Source organism: Rhinatrema bivittatum, chromosome 14 (genome assembly GCF_901001135.1).
Source record: "Rhinatrema bivittatum chromosome 14, aRhiBiv1.1, whole genome shotgun sequence".
Taxonomy (NCBI): domain Eukaryota; kingdom Metazoa; phylum Chordata; class Amphibia; order Gymnophiona; family Rhinatrematidae; genus Rhinatrema; species Rhinatrema bivittatum.
Window position 1 is genome coordinate 17,927,127 of NC_042628.1, and position 20,224 is coordinate 17,947,350.

At 41.1% G+C, this 20,224-nt stretch overlaps 1 protein-coding gene across 1 annotated transcript in view; it reads left to right on the plus strand.

Annotated features, from left to right (window-relative positions):
* Positions 1–20,224, plus strand: part of DNAH3 (dynein axonemal heavy chain 3) — a 184,433-nt gene that overhangs the window by 147,111 nt on the left and 17,098 nt on the right. The window contains exons 50-55 of the mRNA XM_029576090.1: positions 1,754–1,936; positions 4,403–4,601; positions 8,580–10,721; positions 15,516–15,741; positions 16,216–16,460; positions 16,723–16,839. Coding sequence (XP_029431950.1) covers positions 1,754–1,936; positions 4,403–4,601; positions 8,580–10,721; positions 15,516–15,741; positions 16,216–16,460; positions 16,723–16,839 — 3,112 coding nt within the window. The remainder of the gene's footprint in view (positions 1–1,753; positions 1,937–4,402; positions 4,602–8,579; positions 10,722–15,515; positions 15,742–16,215; positions 16,461–16,722; positions 16,840–20,224) is intronic.

Genomic DNA, 20,224 nt, shown 5'->3' on the forward strand with positions numbered 1-20,224 from the left:
AACCGACGATTTTAAAGTATTATCCACTATGATGCCTAGATCTTTTTCCTGGGTGGTAGTCTTTGTACATTTTGAAAGAGTAAACTGTCAGTATCATCCATCTCCCCTATCACTGCATTGGAGGCTAAGACGCTACTGATTAATCCACCCAAATGTTCTTCAGCTACTAGCTCATAAAGTTCTGATTCAGAGAATCCCAGACAAGATTCTTCCTCAGAATCAGTTGGTGAAAATATTGCCTTCACTGCCTGAGATGCAGTAATCACAGAGGAGTGTGCTGCTGATTTGGGGCATTGTACTTTTGCTGCCCCTGCCCTGTTAATGCCAGCCTTGGATAGCTCTCTCACCTAGTCCCTCTGCTGCAAAACAAGAGGGAAAGGAATAGGTGGTGGTAGCACATACTTTCCAAATTTCAGTTACTTCTGCATTGATCTGCCTTTCTCTCCGGCCATTCTTTGGCTAAAACTATCTCTTTTCAATTTAGGGGCAGTACTGCCTTTATATCTCTGCTTCTAGGCTAGGCTGGCTCTAAGGCACATCCTCTACACCTGCTAAGACTGCCAATCCCTCTTCTCCCTTTTCCTCTCAATAACATGATGGAATTTGAAGTGCACTGCCAACTGAAGATTTGGATATCACAAGAAATGTATGTATCAGTACTGTGTATCCCCACGCACAGTACCACTCTACTGTATGGAGAACTGTCTGTCACACAAACATATACAGTATATGTGTGTGTGCAGTGTGCATTCAGAATTAACTGACTCCTTCCACACATTAAAAACTATTAGTTAAACAGAACCAAGAAGTTAGATTGACAGCCTAGTAAGACTGTTTTTCTCTTTAGTCTCTCGATACCTGATTCACTAAGGGTTTTTCCCATAGACACAAATGGGAGAAAAGAATTAATGAATCTGGCGCTCAGTTTGCTAAATAAACCTCACTGCTGTCCTATCTCAGACATTCAGACAGACAGAGAAAAAGAAATAACTACTGCTACAATTTCCATATCCCTATCCTAACCCTCCTCAAAGAGAAAAAGCAGCAGTTCCACTGCCTCTCTCTTCTTGGCCCATTAAGTGAGACCACCGAGCAGAGAAGATTGGAAACAGCCCTTTACCAGTGCCAAATCCAAACTTTTTATAGCTATTTTTGGAACTTTGAATTTCTCACAAGAGATCCTTCACTAACAACTGCTAGAAAGGAAATACGGAACTTCTTGCACTTACTTAGAGTTTATAGTGGGAATATATCAGCATCATTTGATCCAAATAGTAGCTATAGACTAGTTAAAAAGATACTGCACTGTGATTTGTTCTCACTCTGATCTCCTTGCCAACTTCTCCTTCCTCAGCTCTGACAAGGCACTGTTGTCACACAGAAAAGAGTTGGATGCTCTTGTTACCAGCTGTTTTTTGTTCAGCAGTACACAGCCATAGACTTGGATGGGAAACATAAATTAATGAGATGAAAAGTTTCATTTACATTTTTGGGACCCCTCCATTTGTTTCAGAGGTCCATGAATAAAACAAAAATAGACTAATTTGTAAAACAAAAACAATGTTTCTCTTAAATGTCTAAATTGATATTATTGACCTTGCTTTATATTATGACTTGATGAGTTACTGAACTTAGACTGTATTGTCACAGATTCCATTTTAGAGGTTTACCTCCATAGTCTTATGGTAACAAATATGGGAATAAACTGTGATAGAATAATTCTTTTCTGATTCCCCTACTCCTTCTTTGTTAGGTTTCAGTAATGCAAATGGAACTGACTGCTCTTCAGCCTGAATTAATTGAAACATCTGCACAGACAGAGAAAATGATGATCAAAATAGAAAAGGAGACAATTGATGTTGATGCTAAAAAGGAGTTGGTGTCTGCAGATGAAAAGGAGGCTAACGAGGCTGCAGCTGCATCACAGGCTATTAAGGTGAAAATTATGATCTTCCTAAGGAATAGTGGTGCAATGGATTGTCTAGAGTTGAGCACCGGGCTCCTGAAAGTGAATCTTCCTCTGTCACTGATTGTCTCTTTGACAATCACTTTCTCTAATGACAGCATAAAAACACCATCTGGCTTATCTAGACTCCCCATCCACATCAACTGTTCAGTTGTACAATCCCTACCACTTCCACTTCTTTACAGATCCCCTGCACTTATCCTATGCTTTCCTGAATTCAGAAACTGTACTTGTTTTTACCATCTCCACTAGGAGGTTGTTCCATGCATTCTCAACCTTTCTGTAAATAAATATTGCCTTAGATTACTCCTGAGTCTTCCTCCTTTCCCCTCATCCCATGACCCTTCGTTCTAGTGCCTCTTTTCTATTTAAAGAAGTCCACCTTCTGTGTATTGATACTTGGTGACTTAAAGATCTAAATGTGCATACCTAGAGGAAAAGAGAGATAGGGGAGATATTATAGAGACATTTAAATACCTCAAAAGTATCAATGCAGAGGAGGTGAGTCTCTTTCAACAAAAAGGAGACTCTGGAATGAGGGGTCATGGGATGAGGGTGAAAGAGGGTAGACACAGGATTAATCTAAGGAAACATTTCTTTACAGAAAGGATGATGAATGCAAGGAGCAGCCTCCTAGTAGATAAGGTGGTGATCAGGACAGTATCTGAATAAGATGGTGGGGATAAGGACAATGTCTGAATTCTAGAAAGCATGGGACAAATACAAGGCATCTCTAAGGGAATGGTAGGGCTTGGAACACTGAGCTGTTGGCAAACTAGATAGGCTGTATGGTCTTTCATTGCTGTCGTGTTTCTCTCTTTCTATACCCTGAAAACCAGTCCTGTTTAAGGCACTCCAGGCCCAGAGTTACCTACCCTTCTGATATAGTTTTATAAAATCAAGAGTGATGTGGAACAACTTACTAAAAAATAATTATTTACCCTTTCAGTTAGAACTAGGACAAAGGGAAACTATATGAAATTAATTGATAGCAGATTTAAAACAAATTTAAGGAAGTATATTTTCAAAGTACGATTAAGCTATGGAATTTGTTGCTGACATATGTGATCAAGGTTAATAGTATAACTGGGTTTAAAAGAGGCTTAGACAGGTTTCTGAAGGACAGATTCATTAACAATTATTAGTCTGGTAAATTTGGAGATTGGGTAGAATGGATCTCCCTATTAGAATCTACCAGGTACTTCCAAGTGACCTGAATTGGCCATGGTCAGAGAAAGAATACTGGGCTCAATGGACCATTGGTCTGACCCAGCATGGCACTTATGTTCTTTTGTAGAAGTGTGCTTGGAAGTTCTTTTTAATCTGTGGTGCAGTTGAAAACTTTCTCTGTAATATCACCAAAATACATCTTTCCTTTCAGAAACACACTACTAGAACTCTTATCCACTCTCTCATCATCTCCCGCTTAGACTATTGCAACCTGCTCCTCACAGGTCTCTGAGTGAGCTATCTCTCCAATACCATCTATCCTAAATTCAGCTGCACGACTTACTGTATCTTTCGCCATAGTCACTACATCCATATAACCCCTTTTCTGAAGTCACTGCAATTGGCTCCCTATCCATTCCCTCTTATTCACCTACAAGTGACTTCGGTCTGTAGCTCCTCATTACCTCTCCTCTCTTAACTCTCTCTACACCCCTCCTCGTGCATTCTGCTCATTGGACAAGCCACTCCTATCTGTGCCCTTCTCTTCTACCATCAATTCCCGATTCTGTGCTTTCCACCTGGCTGCACTATGTGCTTGGAATAGTCTTCCTGAACTCGTGTGACATGCTCCTTCTCTCGCCGTGTTTCAATCCCATGTAAAGACCCACCTTTTTGAGACTGCTTTTAAATCTTAGACCTGATTGTTTTAACCATTGTCTTATTATATGAAATTCCTCAAGTCTCTTGCCTTTTTTCTTTATCTTGATTAGATTGTAAGATATATTGAGCAGGGATTGTCTTTTATGTGTTGTTTGTACAGTGCTGCATATGTTGATTAGCACTATAGCAATGTTAAGTAGCAGTAATAGTAGGCTGCTGGCATCAAACACTTGAAACTATTTTTGTATCTTTCTGCCACTTTTTCCTGGCCTCTAATTGCATCTCTTGGTACTTAATGATCTTTTGTCTGTCCAGATCTAGTACTGAATAGTCACTTTGTAATGATATTTCTATTAGCAATGCCATTCTTTTGTTTTTCTCCTTTACCCACCATATCTGGTTTTCTGACATGAAACTTTATATCGATTGGTATGGGAATAGCCCATGCTATCAGCACTTCTTCATTCTCTAGAGTTCTGTTAGGGTTCCATTGGATAAATAATGTCAGCTTAAACTTTTGTTTCTATATACAGATCTTTTGACATTAGCCATGAGTTGGGAAACCATCTGTGCCAGGCATGCCTCACTCAGTGTTTCTTTTTATAGGATGAATGTGAAGGAGACCTCGCTGAAGCAATGCCAGCTTTGGAGGCTGCGATCTCAGCTCTTGATACATTGAACCCTTCAGATATCTCCCTTGTGAAATCTATGCAGAACCCACCAGGACCTGTCAAATTAGTCATGGAGAGTATTTGTGTGATGAAAGGAATTAAACCAGAAAGAAAACCTGATCCAAGTGGATCAGGTAAATATGTTTTTTTTCTTATTGTGGCGGGTAATCTACTATGAGCTCACATGCCAAATAGTGTAACAAAATCAAATATACTTGTTGCATGTCTTTAGTATCATGTAAAATACATTTTTGTTGCTGTGTTTCTCCAGATACTTTAGAATTGCAAATTCAAAATAATATAATATATGAGAAATAATTTGTTTTTCCTAGTTATTCTCTAAGGCCTGGATTTATCAAAATGCATTAAATATCGCATGCGATAGGAAAAGGGGTGTGTTTTATGGTAATAGGAAGTTTATCGCAAAGTGTGCTAACTTAGCGCTTTGCTCACTGGGGGGACCATTTTAAGCTGCTGGAGATCCACCCTAGCTATCAGGGGAGAGGGAGGGAGAGAGAGAGAGAGACTAGCCATAATGCCCTCCTACTAGGTAGGTATTTATACCTCTATATGAGGCCTACCTAGTCACTCGAGGTGAGGTTTAAGTATTAGTGTAGGGGTTAGGGGCCACTTTGACATTCAAAGTGAGACGTACGAACAGAACCGTGCTCTCTTGTGAAGATTTGATGACCTTCGGAGTGAGGAAACTCACACAAAGATGAGATTTGTGCAATGTTCTCTCAACCTAGCTTGATGTTACCCAGGTAGAGAGTCCATCAAGCTAGGTTGAGAGAAATTTTTCATATATACTATAACAATAACAACAGTACAGAATCACCCCCCTCCCCTATGCTGCACCCCCTCAGTTCAATAGAAAAATCTCACTTCTATCAGTCAACCAAGTTTGAAATGTCAACCAAATATCTTGAAATTTCTCTACCTTATTTTATTTCAAGGCTGTCAATTTCTCCACTCGATAAATGAATAAAAGTTTTTTATATACTGAAAGTTTACCCGGTGCATTCATAACCTTCCAATGTGCAGCAAATTTGCACTTTGCTGCAGTCAGGATGTGAATAATCAACCGGTTTGTCCTCCTCGGCATCCCATCTACCAAGGCCGATAGCAAGAAGAATAAAGGGGCCTTATACATTTAAAAACCCGTTATGTCCAAAATCAAACTATTGATCATATCCCAGTATAAAGCAATCATAGGACATACCACCACACATGCTCCATTGACCTTCTGCCCACAATTCCTCCAGCAGCAATCAGATGGTCTACCTCCGTCTTGTCTCTATCCTTTTTGAGATACGGGTTTCAGAACTGAGGCCTTACCAAGGACCTGTACAAGGGCATTATTACCTCCTTTTTCCTGCTGATTATTCCTTTCTCTATGCAGCCCCGCATTCTTCTGGCTTTAGCTATTGCCTTGTCACAATGCTTTGCTGCCTTCAGATCACAAGATACTATCACCCCAAGGTCCCTCATGTTTTTGGGCTTACACAACATGGTGAGGGGACTGGATTAACTGGAGGGAATGCAGGATGAAGAACCAGAGGGGTCTGGATGACTTTGAGGTAGACTGGGCAAACTGGTGGACCAATTGGAAAAACTGGGAATGCCTCTTGCTTGAGCATGTTTTTAAATCCACTTACATACAGTAAACGTGTTAAAGCCGGCAAAGTCCTATGGAAGATATGTGAAGTAGGTTTGCTCAAGTAACCTCTTAAGCACTTATTTATGCAAAATAGATGTATTGTAAATCATACGTGCTAGTGTATGCATGATTTAAAATTCCAGCGTCTCTCCGCTCATGAGCTGATAGCGCGAGCATGGGTGCACATGCACTTTTTTAAAAATTAGCCTGATTATGTTTTAAGTGTAAATTAAATTGATAGAGCTGTTAAAATTCAGTCACATTTATTTATTTATTTATAAATGCTTATAACCCGCTTTTACAGCGTACGTTGGTCAAAATGGTTTACAGGTTAAAATAACATACATAATTAAAAATGACATAAAAAGAAAAACATAAGACTTATAGGCAGCAAAATAATATTAACATAAACATATACAAACATCATGCCAGGAGATCCGAGAGTTCTCAGTATGGATATGGGTTAGTGCTACATAAGCGCTAAGGGGTACATTTTTAAACAGCGCGATTTAGCCTACTTTTGCTTGCGCATCAGACTCAAGCAAAAGTACGCTGGATTTTAGTAGATACGCGCGGAGCCGCGCGTATCTGCTAAAAACCTGGATCGGCGTGCGCAAGGCTATTGATTTTGTATAGCCGGCGCACGCCGAGCCGCGCAGCCTACCCCCGTACCCTCCAAGGCCGCTCCGAAATCGGAGCGGCCTTGGAGGGAATCCTCTAACGCCCTCCCCTCACCATCCCCTCCCTTCCTCTACCTAACCCACCCGCCCGGCCCTGTCTACACCCCCCCTTCCCTTTCTCCGGGGATTTACGCCTCCCGGAGGGAGAAGTAAATCCCTGCGCGCCAGCGGGCCTGTTGCGCGCTGGGCCGCGACCTGGGGGCGGGTACGGAGGGCGCGGCCACGCCCCCGGACCGCCCCGGGCAGTAGCCACGCCCCCGTACCCGCCCCCAAAACGCTGCCGACACGCCCCCGAAACGCCGCGACGACCGGGGCCGCCCCCGACACGCCCCCCTCGGAGAACCCCGGGACTTACGCAAGTCCTGGGGCTCTGCGCGCGCCGGTAGGCCTATGTAAAATAGGCTCACCGGCGAGCAGGGCTCTGAAAATCCGCCCCTAAGTGAATACTTAGATAACAATATTAAGTAGCAGCAAATGATTTAAAGACTTTTGAGAATAGGAATGTTTTAAGGTTTTTATTAATTCTTTATGAAAAGATATCTGCCTTTTCAGGGATGGAATTCCAGTAGAACTTCACAATATCATTATTTAAAAGGACACTCTTGTAATTTTTAAATCTCCACAAGGTAACTCTTGTTTTGTAAAGATATGTAGCTCATTATTTATTAGCACAGTGAAAAATAACATGCATTAAAGCACATAAAATGTAATGTAGACTTATAAATGCAAAAAAACTTTTGTTATGTCCACATTTAGAGGTTGATTTTAAAAGCGTTGCTCATGCAAAAATGCCCACATACACATGTATGTGGGCCGCGAGCAAACAATGCAGATTTTAAGAAACTGCGAAGTACGGGCATATATACCCGTGCATGCATCAAAAATAAGAGAGTGGAAAAGGGATGGAGCATGGATGTTCTCGGGCGAGGCCAACAGTTACATGCATAACTCCGTATTTTAAAACCTGGAGACCACGGTGTGTGTCGGCTTGTTATCTGTGTAACTTTACTGCTGTTGCAGATGATGAGCAAGTCCGTAGATCTCTAGTTTTAGGGCTAATAGGACAGGGTGAGGGATCTGGGTTAACTGGGGGGTGTTCAGGATGAAGAACCAGAGGGATCTTGAAGATCTCAATATTAACTGGGTAAATTGGTGGACTAATTGAGAAAACTGGTTTTAAAATTTGCCTACATACGCACGTAAAAGCTGGCAAAGTCCTAGGATAGATACACGAAGTATGTTTTCTCAAGCAATCTCTTAAAATTAGGCGCATACTTATACACAGGAGGTGTATTTTAAAACATACACATGCAAGTACGTGCACGATTTAAAATTGCAGCTTATCTCCGCTTGCGCACCGATATGCACATGTATGGGTGCACGCTTGCTTATTTTAAATTAGCTTGTTAGTGTGCATAGTTTCCTGTCTGTGTTAATGCATACCTCATTTGCATTTCATTATCATCGTCTGTTAGTTTGTACATTAAACCGCATGTTAACAGCCAATGTAATACAGTTTAGTATTTTGGCCCCGTAGGGTCACAAAGATGGAAATGACTATCAAAATGTTTGAACACTGTCTCCCAAGAAAAGTAATGAAACTGGAAGGATATTTATGATTTTGTTTATTCTAACAAACAACTGAATTATTCAGAAAAAAAATCATTTCATAGATAATTTAAAGCAGCAGTACTATCAGTTTTATTTGCACAGACTGATATGGTATGATTTTAGCTGCAAAGTCTAACATTGTAATTTCATTTACAAAACAGGTAAAATGATAGAAGACTTCTGGGGTCCATCTAAAAAGGTTTTGGGAGATCTGAAGTTCCTTGACAGTTTGAAAGCATTTGACAAGGATAATATTTCTCCTGCAGTAATGAAGAAAATCCGAGAGAAATTTATAGACCATCCAGATTTTCATCCTTCAATTATCAAAAATGTCTCCTCAGCCTGTGAAGGGTTATGTAAGTGGGTGAGAGCTATGGAGGTGTATGAGCGTGTGGCTAAGGTGGTTGCCCCCAAACGGGAACGCCTTAAAGAAGCTGAAGGCAAACTTTTTGTTCAAATGAAGCAGTTAAACACCAAGCGGGCTGAACTTAAGGAGGTAGAAGACCGCCTCCAGGCATTGAATGATCAATTTGATGCAATGAATAACAAAAAAGCAGAACTGGAAAACAATATAGAACTCTGTTCACAGAAGTTATTACGTGCTGAAAAACTGATAAGTGGCCTGGGTGGAGAGAAAGACAGATGGACAGAGGCAGCACGATTATTGGGAATACGATACACAAATCTTACTGGTGACGTGCTCCTATCGTCTGGCACAGTGGCTTATTTAGGCGCCTTCACGGTGGATTATCGTCTTCAATGTCAAAAGCAATGGCAAACCCTATGCAAGGAGAAGCAAATTCCTTGTTCTAATGAGTTTAGTCTAAGTAATATTTTAGGTGACCCAGTGAAAATTCGTGCTTGGCAGATTGCTGGTTTGCCAGTTGACTCTTTTTCAGTTGATAATGGCATAATTGTTTCTAATTCAAGAAGATGGGCTTTAATGATTGATCCACAAGGGCAAGCCAATAAGTGGGTAAAAAATATGGAAAAGGCCAACAAATTTTCAGTTATCAAACTTTCTGACACAAACTATACAAGGATTCTTGAAAATTCTATCCAGTTTGGAACTCCAGTCTTGCTTGAAAATGTTGGTGAAGAACTGGATGCTATTTTAGAGCCTATATTACTGAAGCAGACATTCAAGCAACAGGGAGTGGAATATATTAAATTAGGTGAAAATATTATTGAATATTCCAAAGAATTCAGATTTTATATAACTACTCGTTTGAGGAATCCTCATTATCTCCCAGAAATTGCTGTTAAAGTTTGTCTCCTAAACTTCATGATTACACCTCTAGGTCTTGAAGACCAGCTTCTTGGAATTGTAGCTGCAAAGGAAAAGCCAGAACTGGAAGAAGTGAAAAACAAGCTAATAATAGAAAGTGCTACCAACAAGAAACAACTGAAAGAAATAGAAGATAAAATTCTTGAGGTTCTGTCTTCATCACAAGGAAATATTTTAGAAGATGAAACAGCTATCAAAGTGTTGTCTTCCTCAAAAGTACTATCGGAAGAGATCTCTGAAAAACAGCAAATTGCTACAGCAACGGAGAAACAGATTGATGAAACCAGACTAGGATATAAGCCAGTAGCTGTTCACTCATCGGTCGTCTTCTTTTGCATCTCTGATCTGGCAAACATTGAACCTATGTACCAATATTCATTAATTTGGTTCATTAATCTGTATATTCATTCCCTTGCTCACAGTAAAAAGAGTGATAATTTGAATGAAAGAATTGAGAATATAATTGAACATTTTACAAAAAGTATTTATAATAATGTATGTCGCTCACTGTTTGAGAAAGACAAGCTGCTCTTCTCACTTCTTTTAACCATAGGCATTATGAAAGGCAAAGACATGGTTGATGATGAACTTTGGCGCTTCCTTTTGACAGGAGGGGTGGCTCTTGAAAATCCCTATCCCAACCCAGCTCCTGAATGGCTGTCTGACAAATCATGGGCTGAGATTGTACGTGCATCTAATTTGAAACCCCTAGGAGGGTTTATGGAAAATGTGGGAAACAAGATTCATGAATGGAAAAAGATTTATGATTCTGCGGCCCCACAAGATGAGATATTCCCTGAAAAATGGAGAACTCTAAAGGGAATGGAACGTATGATTATTCTAAGGTGTTTCAGACCTGACAAAATTGTTCCAGCCATTCAAGAATTCATTGTAGATAACATGGGAAAAACATATATTGAACCTCCTACTTTCGATCTTGTAGGAAGTTATAATGATTCCAACTGTTGTGCACCTTTGATTTTTGTATTATCACCAGGTGCTGATCCAATGGCAGGTAATAAGCATTGAAGTGAAAATGTAATTATGTTTTGAAACTGTTGTTTCTTTAGTTATCTAAGTAGCCGCTGGCTATGGTTTTTATCAATGGCTAAAAGATTCCTAAATGCTCAATTTTCTCTTATTGATGTATCATAATATATCAATCAAGGAAAGAAAACTCGGGGATACACCACCATATAAGAGCCTATGCAATAAAATTTAGCATGCACAGTAAGGGCCATTTATGCATGCTAAAAATAGCATGTAATACAAGACGGCCGTATCATGCTTGCTAAAATGGTCCCTCAGTATATTAGTGGCTAGCCTCATTTGCTATTAATGCTCCCTTATTTACATGTACCGGGCCCATGGTAAATAGCATGGTATGCTCTTCACACCTGCTATTTTCTGTGTCCTCAGACCAGGTGTTAAATTTTTGCTGGAAAGTCTTGTAATCCCACTTGCAAACTTGCCTAAAGCAAAATGTATTTCCTTCCCCCTATGCCAAATATGAAGAAGCTCGCATACCCCAATGCTCCCCCTCCCCCCCCTAAACCAGCTCCTGGAATCACAATCAATAGCCCACTAGCCTGATGGCTGCCTCGCTCTCTCCCACCATCCCCTGCAGGCACTCTCAAGAACCAGCTTACCCCTGTTACCACTCAGACAGCCCTCCTCCCTTCCCCCCCTTTTACTGCTTCAGAAACAACTGAAATATGAGGAGGAAAGGAGAGAGCCTCCTTCTGGCGATTTAGAAATGGTGCCAGCTGAACTCTTGTGCCACTTTGCTCCCTCCCACCACACTTTGGCCGCTTCTGATGTGGTAAAAAAGGGGACCTGTGTGGAGGGAGCGAAGGAGGCCATAAGGCCAGCGAGCCCTTGAAGGTGGCTCTGGAGAGTGGCAGGAGGTAGGGGGAAGTAAGCATGTAGGCCCATTCATGTTTGGTATTGGGGGATGAAATCCCCCCTACTAAGCAGACCTTCAGGCCAGTTAGAAGTCCCTACTATGGACAGTGCACTTTTTGGGGTTAACAACCACATGAGTATGCTCTCTAAAATTTACTACATAGCACAATAAGTGGGGTTTTGAACTTCATAGCATGAATTTTATATTCAGGGTTTATTAATAATAAAAATACCTGTTAGTTCCAAAGTTCATAGCAGGTAACACCAGACGCATCCATAATAAATACAATCAATACAAATTACATAAAATAAATGTAAAAAAAAAGCAATCAATACTAAAAACACAAAGTTAAAGCATAACATTATTAGGATCAGTACATGTACTGTTACATCTAATGTATTTATTTATTTATTTAAAAACTTTTATATACCGGTATTAGTATGCATACATCATACCGGTTTACAATGTAACTTTAAAGGTAGAAATTACAATGAACAGGGAGGGCGAACAAGGAGGAGTATACAAAGAGCAGGAGGTGGAGGAATTAAAGACTGGTCAGCTCTTTGACAAATCCAACTGCCTATCCATGCACTGTAAAAATTGTTAACATGAATCAGCACCCAGGCTGATTGACCAATTTACTCTGCCAGTTCAAACACCTGTTTAAAAAAGTACACCTTAGCTGGTTCTTAAATAATTTAGAACAGGTTTTTTGGGATATCTAGAATGAATATGCATGAGATTAATTTGTGTAACCCCCACCCCTGGGTGTACGCTGGAAACAGATGGGGCCATAAATGATTATAAGTCTCTTTGGGGAAGGAATCACTCACCAGCTAACTCTTTCGCTGTCTCTTTTACCCCCAAGGCTGGATTATTTGTAGATAAGGGAAAGATTTACTTTCAGAGCCCAATGTGACAGGGATGACTTTGTGTTCCCAGGGAGAGGTGCATGGTTCCCTACACTGTGGATGCTGTAGGTGCCAGAAAGAGTACACAGGAGACTTTGGGTTTAATGTCCAAAATCAAAGACCTTTACTGCTGGGTAATCAGATGAAAATATGGCACAGTTCAACTTAAATCCTTTGGATTCCCCAGGTGGCTGTTACAGTTCTTTTTCTCTCTCTTTCTGTGCAAGGTTATCTGTATCAGGGTCCAGGAACAAGGGAAACTCTATCCAGGTGGATAAGGGTATCCTTGATGGGACAGAAACCCCCCCTTCCAACTGGCCAAAGATCTGTTATACAGTCTCTGCACAGAATCCCAAATATCTCTTTCCCAGAGGTGAAGACTCCAAGTGGGGGTCCTCAGATATAACTCAGTTGTCCTCAGTCCTTCTCAATTTCACTCAATGCATTTGAACCCCAAAATGAAAAGGACTCCCCTGCTCTCAGTGTTCCTCTGATGGGGCAGGAAAAGGGGGCAGCAAAACTCTTCCTCCCAGATCTTCTAACCCACATGTCTCTTTCTCCAAAAACTGATCTTAACACCAGAAGATGCTGCAGCAGGTTCCCACCATTCCCCTGCTTCCTTGGGAGGTCACAGCAGAGCAGGTCTTCCATATCCTGGGCCACCCCAGGGATAGGGTTCCCCATTCCCTCACCCCAAGCAACGTGCAGGAGTCTCACAGTCTTCTTACAACGTAACAACTTCAAAAATCACCAAAATATTGTTGCTCTCAGCTGTCCGCGAGATGGGCCCTTGGACTGTTGATCTTACTTCCAGCCTGGACCCTGGCGCACAGTTCCCTGATGCCACGGCTGGCCTCCCCAGCGAGGACGCAGCCGTGCGATGTCATCACTGCCGTCTCCGCCAACAGCACTGGAGGGATTCCTTAGGCATGCGCGCACCTGACTTGCCAGCATTTAAAGGGCTCGTGGTGGGAAATCCCCTGCAGCGCCCTTCAATGACATCAGACCCCTTCAGTATATAAGGCAACCTCTTCCTGCAGCCTATGCCTCGGCAATAGGTTGACTCCATCGGTGTAGTTCTTTGCCTCTCTGTTTTTATGGTTCCTGCTTCCTGATTCCTGCTGTATGTTCCTGAGTTCCTGTGTCCTGTTTCTGGTTCCGTTTGGCAGTCTGGTTTATGTTGGGTTCTTGTCTTTGTGGTCAGTCTCCTCCTTGTCTGTCTTCAGCGTTCTGTCTTGCATGTGGTCCCTTGTTCTTCTTGTCCTCCGTTTCTTGTCTTCTCGGATTGTACTTCTGGCTTTGACCTTGGATCGGACTTCTGGCTTGACCTTGGACTGGACCTTGATGCTGCTTGACCTCCACTGCCTGAACCATGACCTTGAGTGAACTCTACTGGCCTCTGACCACAGCCTATACCTGACCCTGTCTGCCTTCCACCTGCCTTGGCTGCTGCTTGATCCTGACTCCGTTTTCCTGTATCGTATTGGCATGCAACATCTCAAACATAATGGATCTTCACCTCCATAGAGGCCTGTGCCTAAGTCCAGCCGGCCCCAGCACCCGAGGGCTCAACCTAACGTTGGCTGATATTGGTGAAGCTCCAATTGGGCCTCTTCTTCAGCCAGCAACATCTGCTGACAAGTGGGAACCTGCAGGGCTCCTCCCTGCAGGTTGCACCAACTCCACCTCAGCCTAGGGGTCCACGCCCGCAACAAGAATCCCAAGAGCCACTCAGCCAGTCAGTGGACTGAAAGAGATGCTCCTTTGACATTTCCCAGGAACTGCAGGCAGATGGTGCTTGAATCCAAGGGTAGGCCCAAAATCCAATGAAGGACAAGCTCCTACACTTCCTCCTAACTGCAACTCAAAACTGCACTGCCCCCAGAGCTTGAAGGAAAGAACTGCTTTTGTTAATTCACAGGGAGACGGCCATTCCAGTGCCCTCAAAGGGAAGGGCTGTATTTGAATGGTTCTGCCCCTAATCTCTTAACTTACACGATTCTATCCTTAAATAATGAAATTCACTAAGGGCTTACTAATAACGTGACCATAGGGTCCGTTACACCTGCATATCATGGAGACTGAACATATGCAAACTTATCTCATGCATATTCATTGTAGATATCCTGAAAATCAGGTTGTGGCTCTCGAGGACTGGAATTGGCCACCCCTATGCTAGAGGGTCTAGGTGAGCTAGAGAAGGACTGAGTGAACTGATGGTGATGTTGGCAAACTGGTGAGCCAAGTACATGTACAAGTATTTTCAGCATAAGTATACATGCACACTTTATAAAATACTTGCCTCTGCATTTAAATCAGGGTTATTAGGCAGACACATTACATACTTTTATACCCCTAAAATATATGTGCATTTGTTTATAAAATAAGTAGAGAAAGTAAGCATTTTCTGGAATTGGAAATATACACGTTTAGCCATGTACTACAACATACGCATATACTTTTGGGACAGAAATATGTAGCATGGCAGCACCCGCCACATAGTTTGTAAAATACTTGCATATATTTCTGTACATCCACTTGCGAAAATTGTGTACTGCGGCGCAGACAATTTTGAAAGTTGGGTTCCCTGTATTTAATATTTGCTTATGTGTTTTTGAGACAGAAAAATTGTTCAAAGAACTAAGAAAGGATCAATGTGGTCTCTTAAGTTCATATAAAGAATCACTTTTAGAAGACTTGGTCCAATAAAACTTCCAGAGGATAGCCATGTTAGTTTGCAGCAGTAAAAACAACCCAGCCTCTGTGTTTTTGGTCCAATAAAATATATTGCAACCTAGAAAAGACTCAAAGAATTGGCAGTGCTGTAGAATACAATATTATTGTGCACACAGAAATAACACAAAACAAGCCTTTTAGATCATATACTATACATTTGCTGCTTCAGATGGTTAATACATTTTGCATATTGCAAAAGTCATATGGATAGGCATCTTTGGCAATATTTTAATGCTTGTCTAATTTGCTATATCAGGCTTGTTAAAATTTGCTGATGACCTTGGAATGGGCGGAACAAATACCCAGACTATTTCACTTGGTCAGGGCCAAGGACCAATAGCAGCAAAAATGATTGATGAAGCAATTAAAGAAGGAACATGGGTAGTGTTACAGAACTGCCATCTTGCAACCAGCTGGATGCCTGCCTTGGAGAAAATATGTGAAGAAGTGATAGTGCCTGAGACTACAAATGAAAAGTTCAGGTCAAGTGCTGTCGATCTTCCTTACTCTTCTTCACTAACATAGACTAATCAGTTAATCAATACCTGGCTTATTCCATTCAGCTGGCACCTAACTTTATATAACAGTAATTTATTTGGTATCTAGCCCAGGTAAAAAATTAGTTAACTTTTTAAAATATATGCAGACTAACATGGTCTAACAATATTCCTTAATGAACTAAATTAAGAAAGAAGTTTATGAAAACGGTCATGAAAATAAATATCATCTAAACACTTGCTTTAAGAATAATGAACCCATTTTCATTTGAAAAAGAGACAAACCTTTGTTCACATAATGACCTTACCTGCCATCTACCTTTACTTCCACTGTTACCGATTTGATTATTCCTCTAATAAATGAATTAATGTTCCTTCCAGTACCTTGCATTTGTTAAAGGGCTTTTATTTCAAAACTTGGCTGTTAAATTTTGATTGTCTTTGTTCTTATTCCTTTAGATTATGGTTGACCAGTTATCCATCAGAACAGTTTCCAGTCAGCATCCTTCAGAATGGAATAAAAATGACCAATGAGCCACCTAAAGGACTGCGCGCAAACCTTATACGCTCCTACCTCAATGACCCAGTCTCAGACCCAACATTCTTTAATAGCTGTGAAAAAGCAGAAATGTGGCAAAAGCTGTTGTTTGGGCTGTGCTTTTTCCATGCTCTTATTCAAGAAAGGAGAAACTTTGGTCCTTTGGGTAAGGCAATAATTGGAAACTTTCTAAAAATAACTATTCTGTTGTACAGAATTCAAGTGCTTACTTCTGCCATATAATCTGGAGCTTTGTGTGGTGTTTTTTTTCAGAATTTGGTGTCAACAACATGGTAGGAATCCTTCCTAAATGTGCTTCTTAGATAGTCGTAGGCGTATCCATGTGGTTGTCTTGTAATATGCTATATCAAAATAAATCATTGCTTATGTATAATTTATGTTTGAAGTGTTCTTTGTATATTGAACAGGCTGGAATATCCCATATGAATTTAATGAATCTGATCTTCGAATCAGTATGAGGCAGATCCAGATGTTTTTGAATGAATATGAAGAAGTACCGTTTGAAGCACTGACATACCTAACAGGTACAAAAATGGCCTACATAATACAAAATTGAGTGCCTCTTGAGGGACTTATATGTTCATTGTACTTTTATTTATTGTATGCTTATCATGCTTTAAACTGTATTGGGTCAGTTTTTGAGGAACGCGATATACAAATATGAAATAGAATAGAATACATTTTGTTTGTCTCATACAGCATTTCATAAAGGCCAATTCAAATTCATGAACTCCTTTCTAGTCTGAGAAGATACCAATCTATCTTTATTAGCAAATGATCCCATATCTGATAACCAAGTGTTGACTGGTCATTGTAAATGGACAACACTTGGGATTTCTTTCTTCAAGTTGATTCTGTTTTGGTTATATAGAATTTTCTACTTTGAATCTGAACCTTTTTTTATATTCTCACTCCCCTGATTTTATGGAGGGGTGGGTTTTCTTTCCTGTAAGTTTTCCCTTTTGCATAAAGTCATACCTTGTTCATAATTTCTCTCTGGTTCTCTTTAAGATGATTCGAATTTCCATGTTTGTTAAGTTTTAAAGAGAGCTTCATTAGAATTTTGGGTTAATTAATTGCTTTGAAATTTCAGTCCTTTTCTGAATTAAAAAAAAAAAGAGATGTAGACAGTAGTCAAATAACAGAAAGAACTTCAAGCTTCAGAAAAGCATATGATTTAACGTAAAAGACCAATAATCTGATAACAACTACATCAGTACTAGAGTTAATATTAATGGAGCAAACAATATGCAATGAATGATGTGATGTAAATTGGTGTTAACAGAGTGAGCAATAAGTAATGAATAAGGTTGCACACTGATGTTTTTAGAGGCAGCAATAATTTTGAATAATATGATGTACAGTGTTAGTAGGATTAGATCTTGTATTCATTTAAATCAGCCATGAATATGCACACATATGAAATAGAATAGTAATCGTATAAATATGAACTAGAGTATATGGTAACTAGTGTAATTTGTGGTGTCGAACTAAAAGGTGATTGCTAACCCACAATATATGACCATTAGCAATGCATATGTATGCGGATCTTGTAAACCATTGTGATCTACTTTTGGAACGACGGTATATAAAACGCCTTAATAAATAAATAGGCCAGCAGTGGGATGGGGGCTATTCAGTCTTTTGTACTGAGTGCCATATGCACAATTATCTGCCTGTTGGGGAGAGGTATGTGTGCACTCCGTGCAAAGATCTCTTAGCTCTCAAAGAATAGGTGTGGTCTCTTGAATCTAGAATGGCAGATCTGGAGTTACTGAGGCAGAGAGAAAGGTATAGTTAGGAGACCTTCAAGAAAATAGTAAATGCTTCTTTTACTCTGGCAGCCTCTATGCTGTTTTGGAGAATCAAGGTCACCAGGAAAGCAAAGAATTTCTTGCAGTGGGAGGAAATGATTAGAGGTGTGAATCGTGTGATCGATCGTCTTAACGATCGATTTTGGCTGGGTGGGGAAGGAAATCTTATCGTCGGGTTTTTTTGTTTTAAAAAATCATTAAAAATCGTAAATTGGGGGAGGGCGGGAAAACCGGCACACCAAAAAAACCCTAAAACCCACCCCGAACCTTTAAAAGAAATCCCCCACCCTCCCGAACCCCCCCAAAATGTTTTAAATTACCTGGGGTCCATTGGGGGTTCCCGACGCGATCTCCCTCTCTCTCTCTGGCCACGGCTGTGTTGAGAAATGGCGCCGGTGGCCCTTTGCCCTTATCATGTGACAGGGCAAAGGTAGCACCGGCGCCATTTTGTTTCCTGGTTCCCGACGTCACGCCTGCTGGAGATCGCCCCCGGACCCCCGCTGGACCCCCAGGGACTTTTGGCCAGCTTGGGGGGGGCCTCCTGACCCCCACAAGACTTGCCAAAAGTCCAGCGGGGGTCCGGGAGCGACCTCCTGCACACGGGCCGTATTGCCAATCTTCAAAATGGCGCCGGCGCTACCTTTGCCCTCACTATGTCATACGGAGAGAGAGAGAGAGAGGGAGATTGCGTCGGGACCCCCCCACTGGACCCCAGGTAATTTAAAACATTTTGGGGGGGTTCGAGAGGGTGGGGGATTTCTTTTAAAGGTTCGGGGTGGGTTTTAGGGTTTTTTTGGTGTGCCGGTTTTCTCGCGCCCTATTTAACGACACAATACAAATGCCCCTGACGATAAATCGGGGGCATTTGTATTGTATCTGCACTCTAACGATTTTGGACGATTTTAAAATTATCTGACGATAATTTTAATCGTTCAAAAACGATTCACATCCCTAGAAATGATCTTCCTGTAGCTATGACAAGCTGACTAGGTGATGTGTTATCCTCTTGCACTGAAGATAGCACATCACCAGGGGTGTGCACAGAAGAATAAAAATAGGACTGATATTGTTGGTGATTTGATCATTAGGAATATAGCTAGTTTGGTGGCCAGTAGTTGTGAAGATCACTTGGTTGCTTGCTTGCCTGGTGCAAAGGTAGCAGACCTTAACATTACCGCAATAGAATTTTAGGGAGAGCTGGGGAGGAACTGGTTGTCATGGTACATGTGAGTTCCAATGACATAGGACGGTTCAGGAGGGAGACTCTGGAAGCTAAATTTAGGCTTCTAGTAGGAAACTAAAATTTAGAACCTTTAGGGTAATATGCTCAGAAATGCTCCTAGTTCCAAGCACAGGACCCCCGAGATAGGCTGAGTGCCAGAGTCTCAATTTGTGGATGAAACATTGCTGCAGCATGGAGGGCTTTAGGTTTGTTAGGAATTGGGGAACATTCTGGCACAGGGAGAGCCTATTTTTATCTCCTTGTATTATAACTCGTGGCTCATGGGACAGTCCCGTGAGCTGCCGCACTCACCCACAGTCCTCTCAACTCTCTTGTGTCGTGGTTCAGAAGCCGCCCTCGGTTGATGCAGCCAATGCCACCATGGTCCGGGCCTTGAGAAATTTCCTGCATAGTTTCCATGGTTCTGGGAACAATTATCAAATAAAAATATTCCTTTTCCAATTGATTTTCTATTATATTTGTGGTCAGCTTTGCAGATATAAAACACTTGATGTCAGTCTTAATAGACATTTGTAGGGTTTATTAGCAACATAAAATATGATACTTTGCCATGTCTTCCTATAGAATTGAGCTGTGTAAGTGCTTGTGACCATAATAAAATGAGACAGTATTTCTTGCTGAAGAACAGGACAGGGATTTTACTGCTGTCACAGTAGATTTCTTTAGTGTCCTCCTTCAAGTTCCTGGAGGAAAAAATTCATAAACCATTATTAAGTTGGAGTTACAGGAATCCATTGCTTATCCTTGGAATAAACAGCATGGAATCTATCTACCCTTTGGAATCCTGCTAGGTACTTGTGGCCTGAATTGGTCGTTGTTGGAAACAGGATAGTGGGTGCGATGGACCTTTAA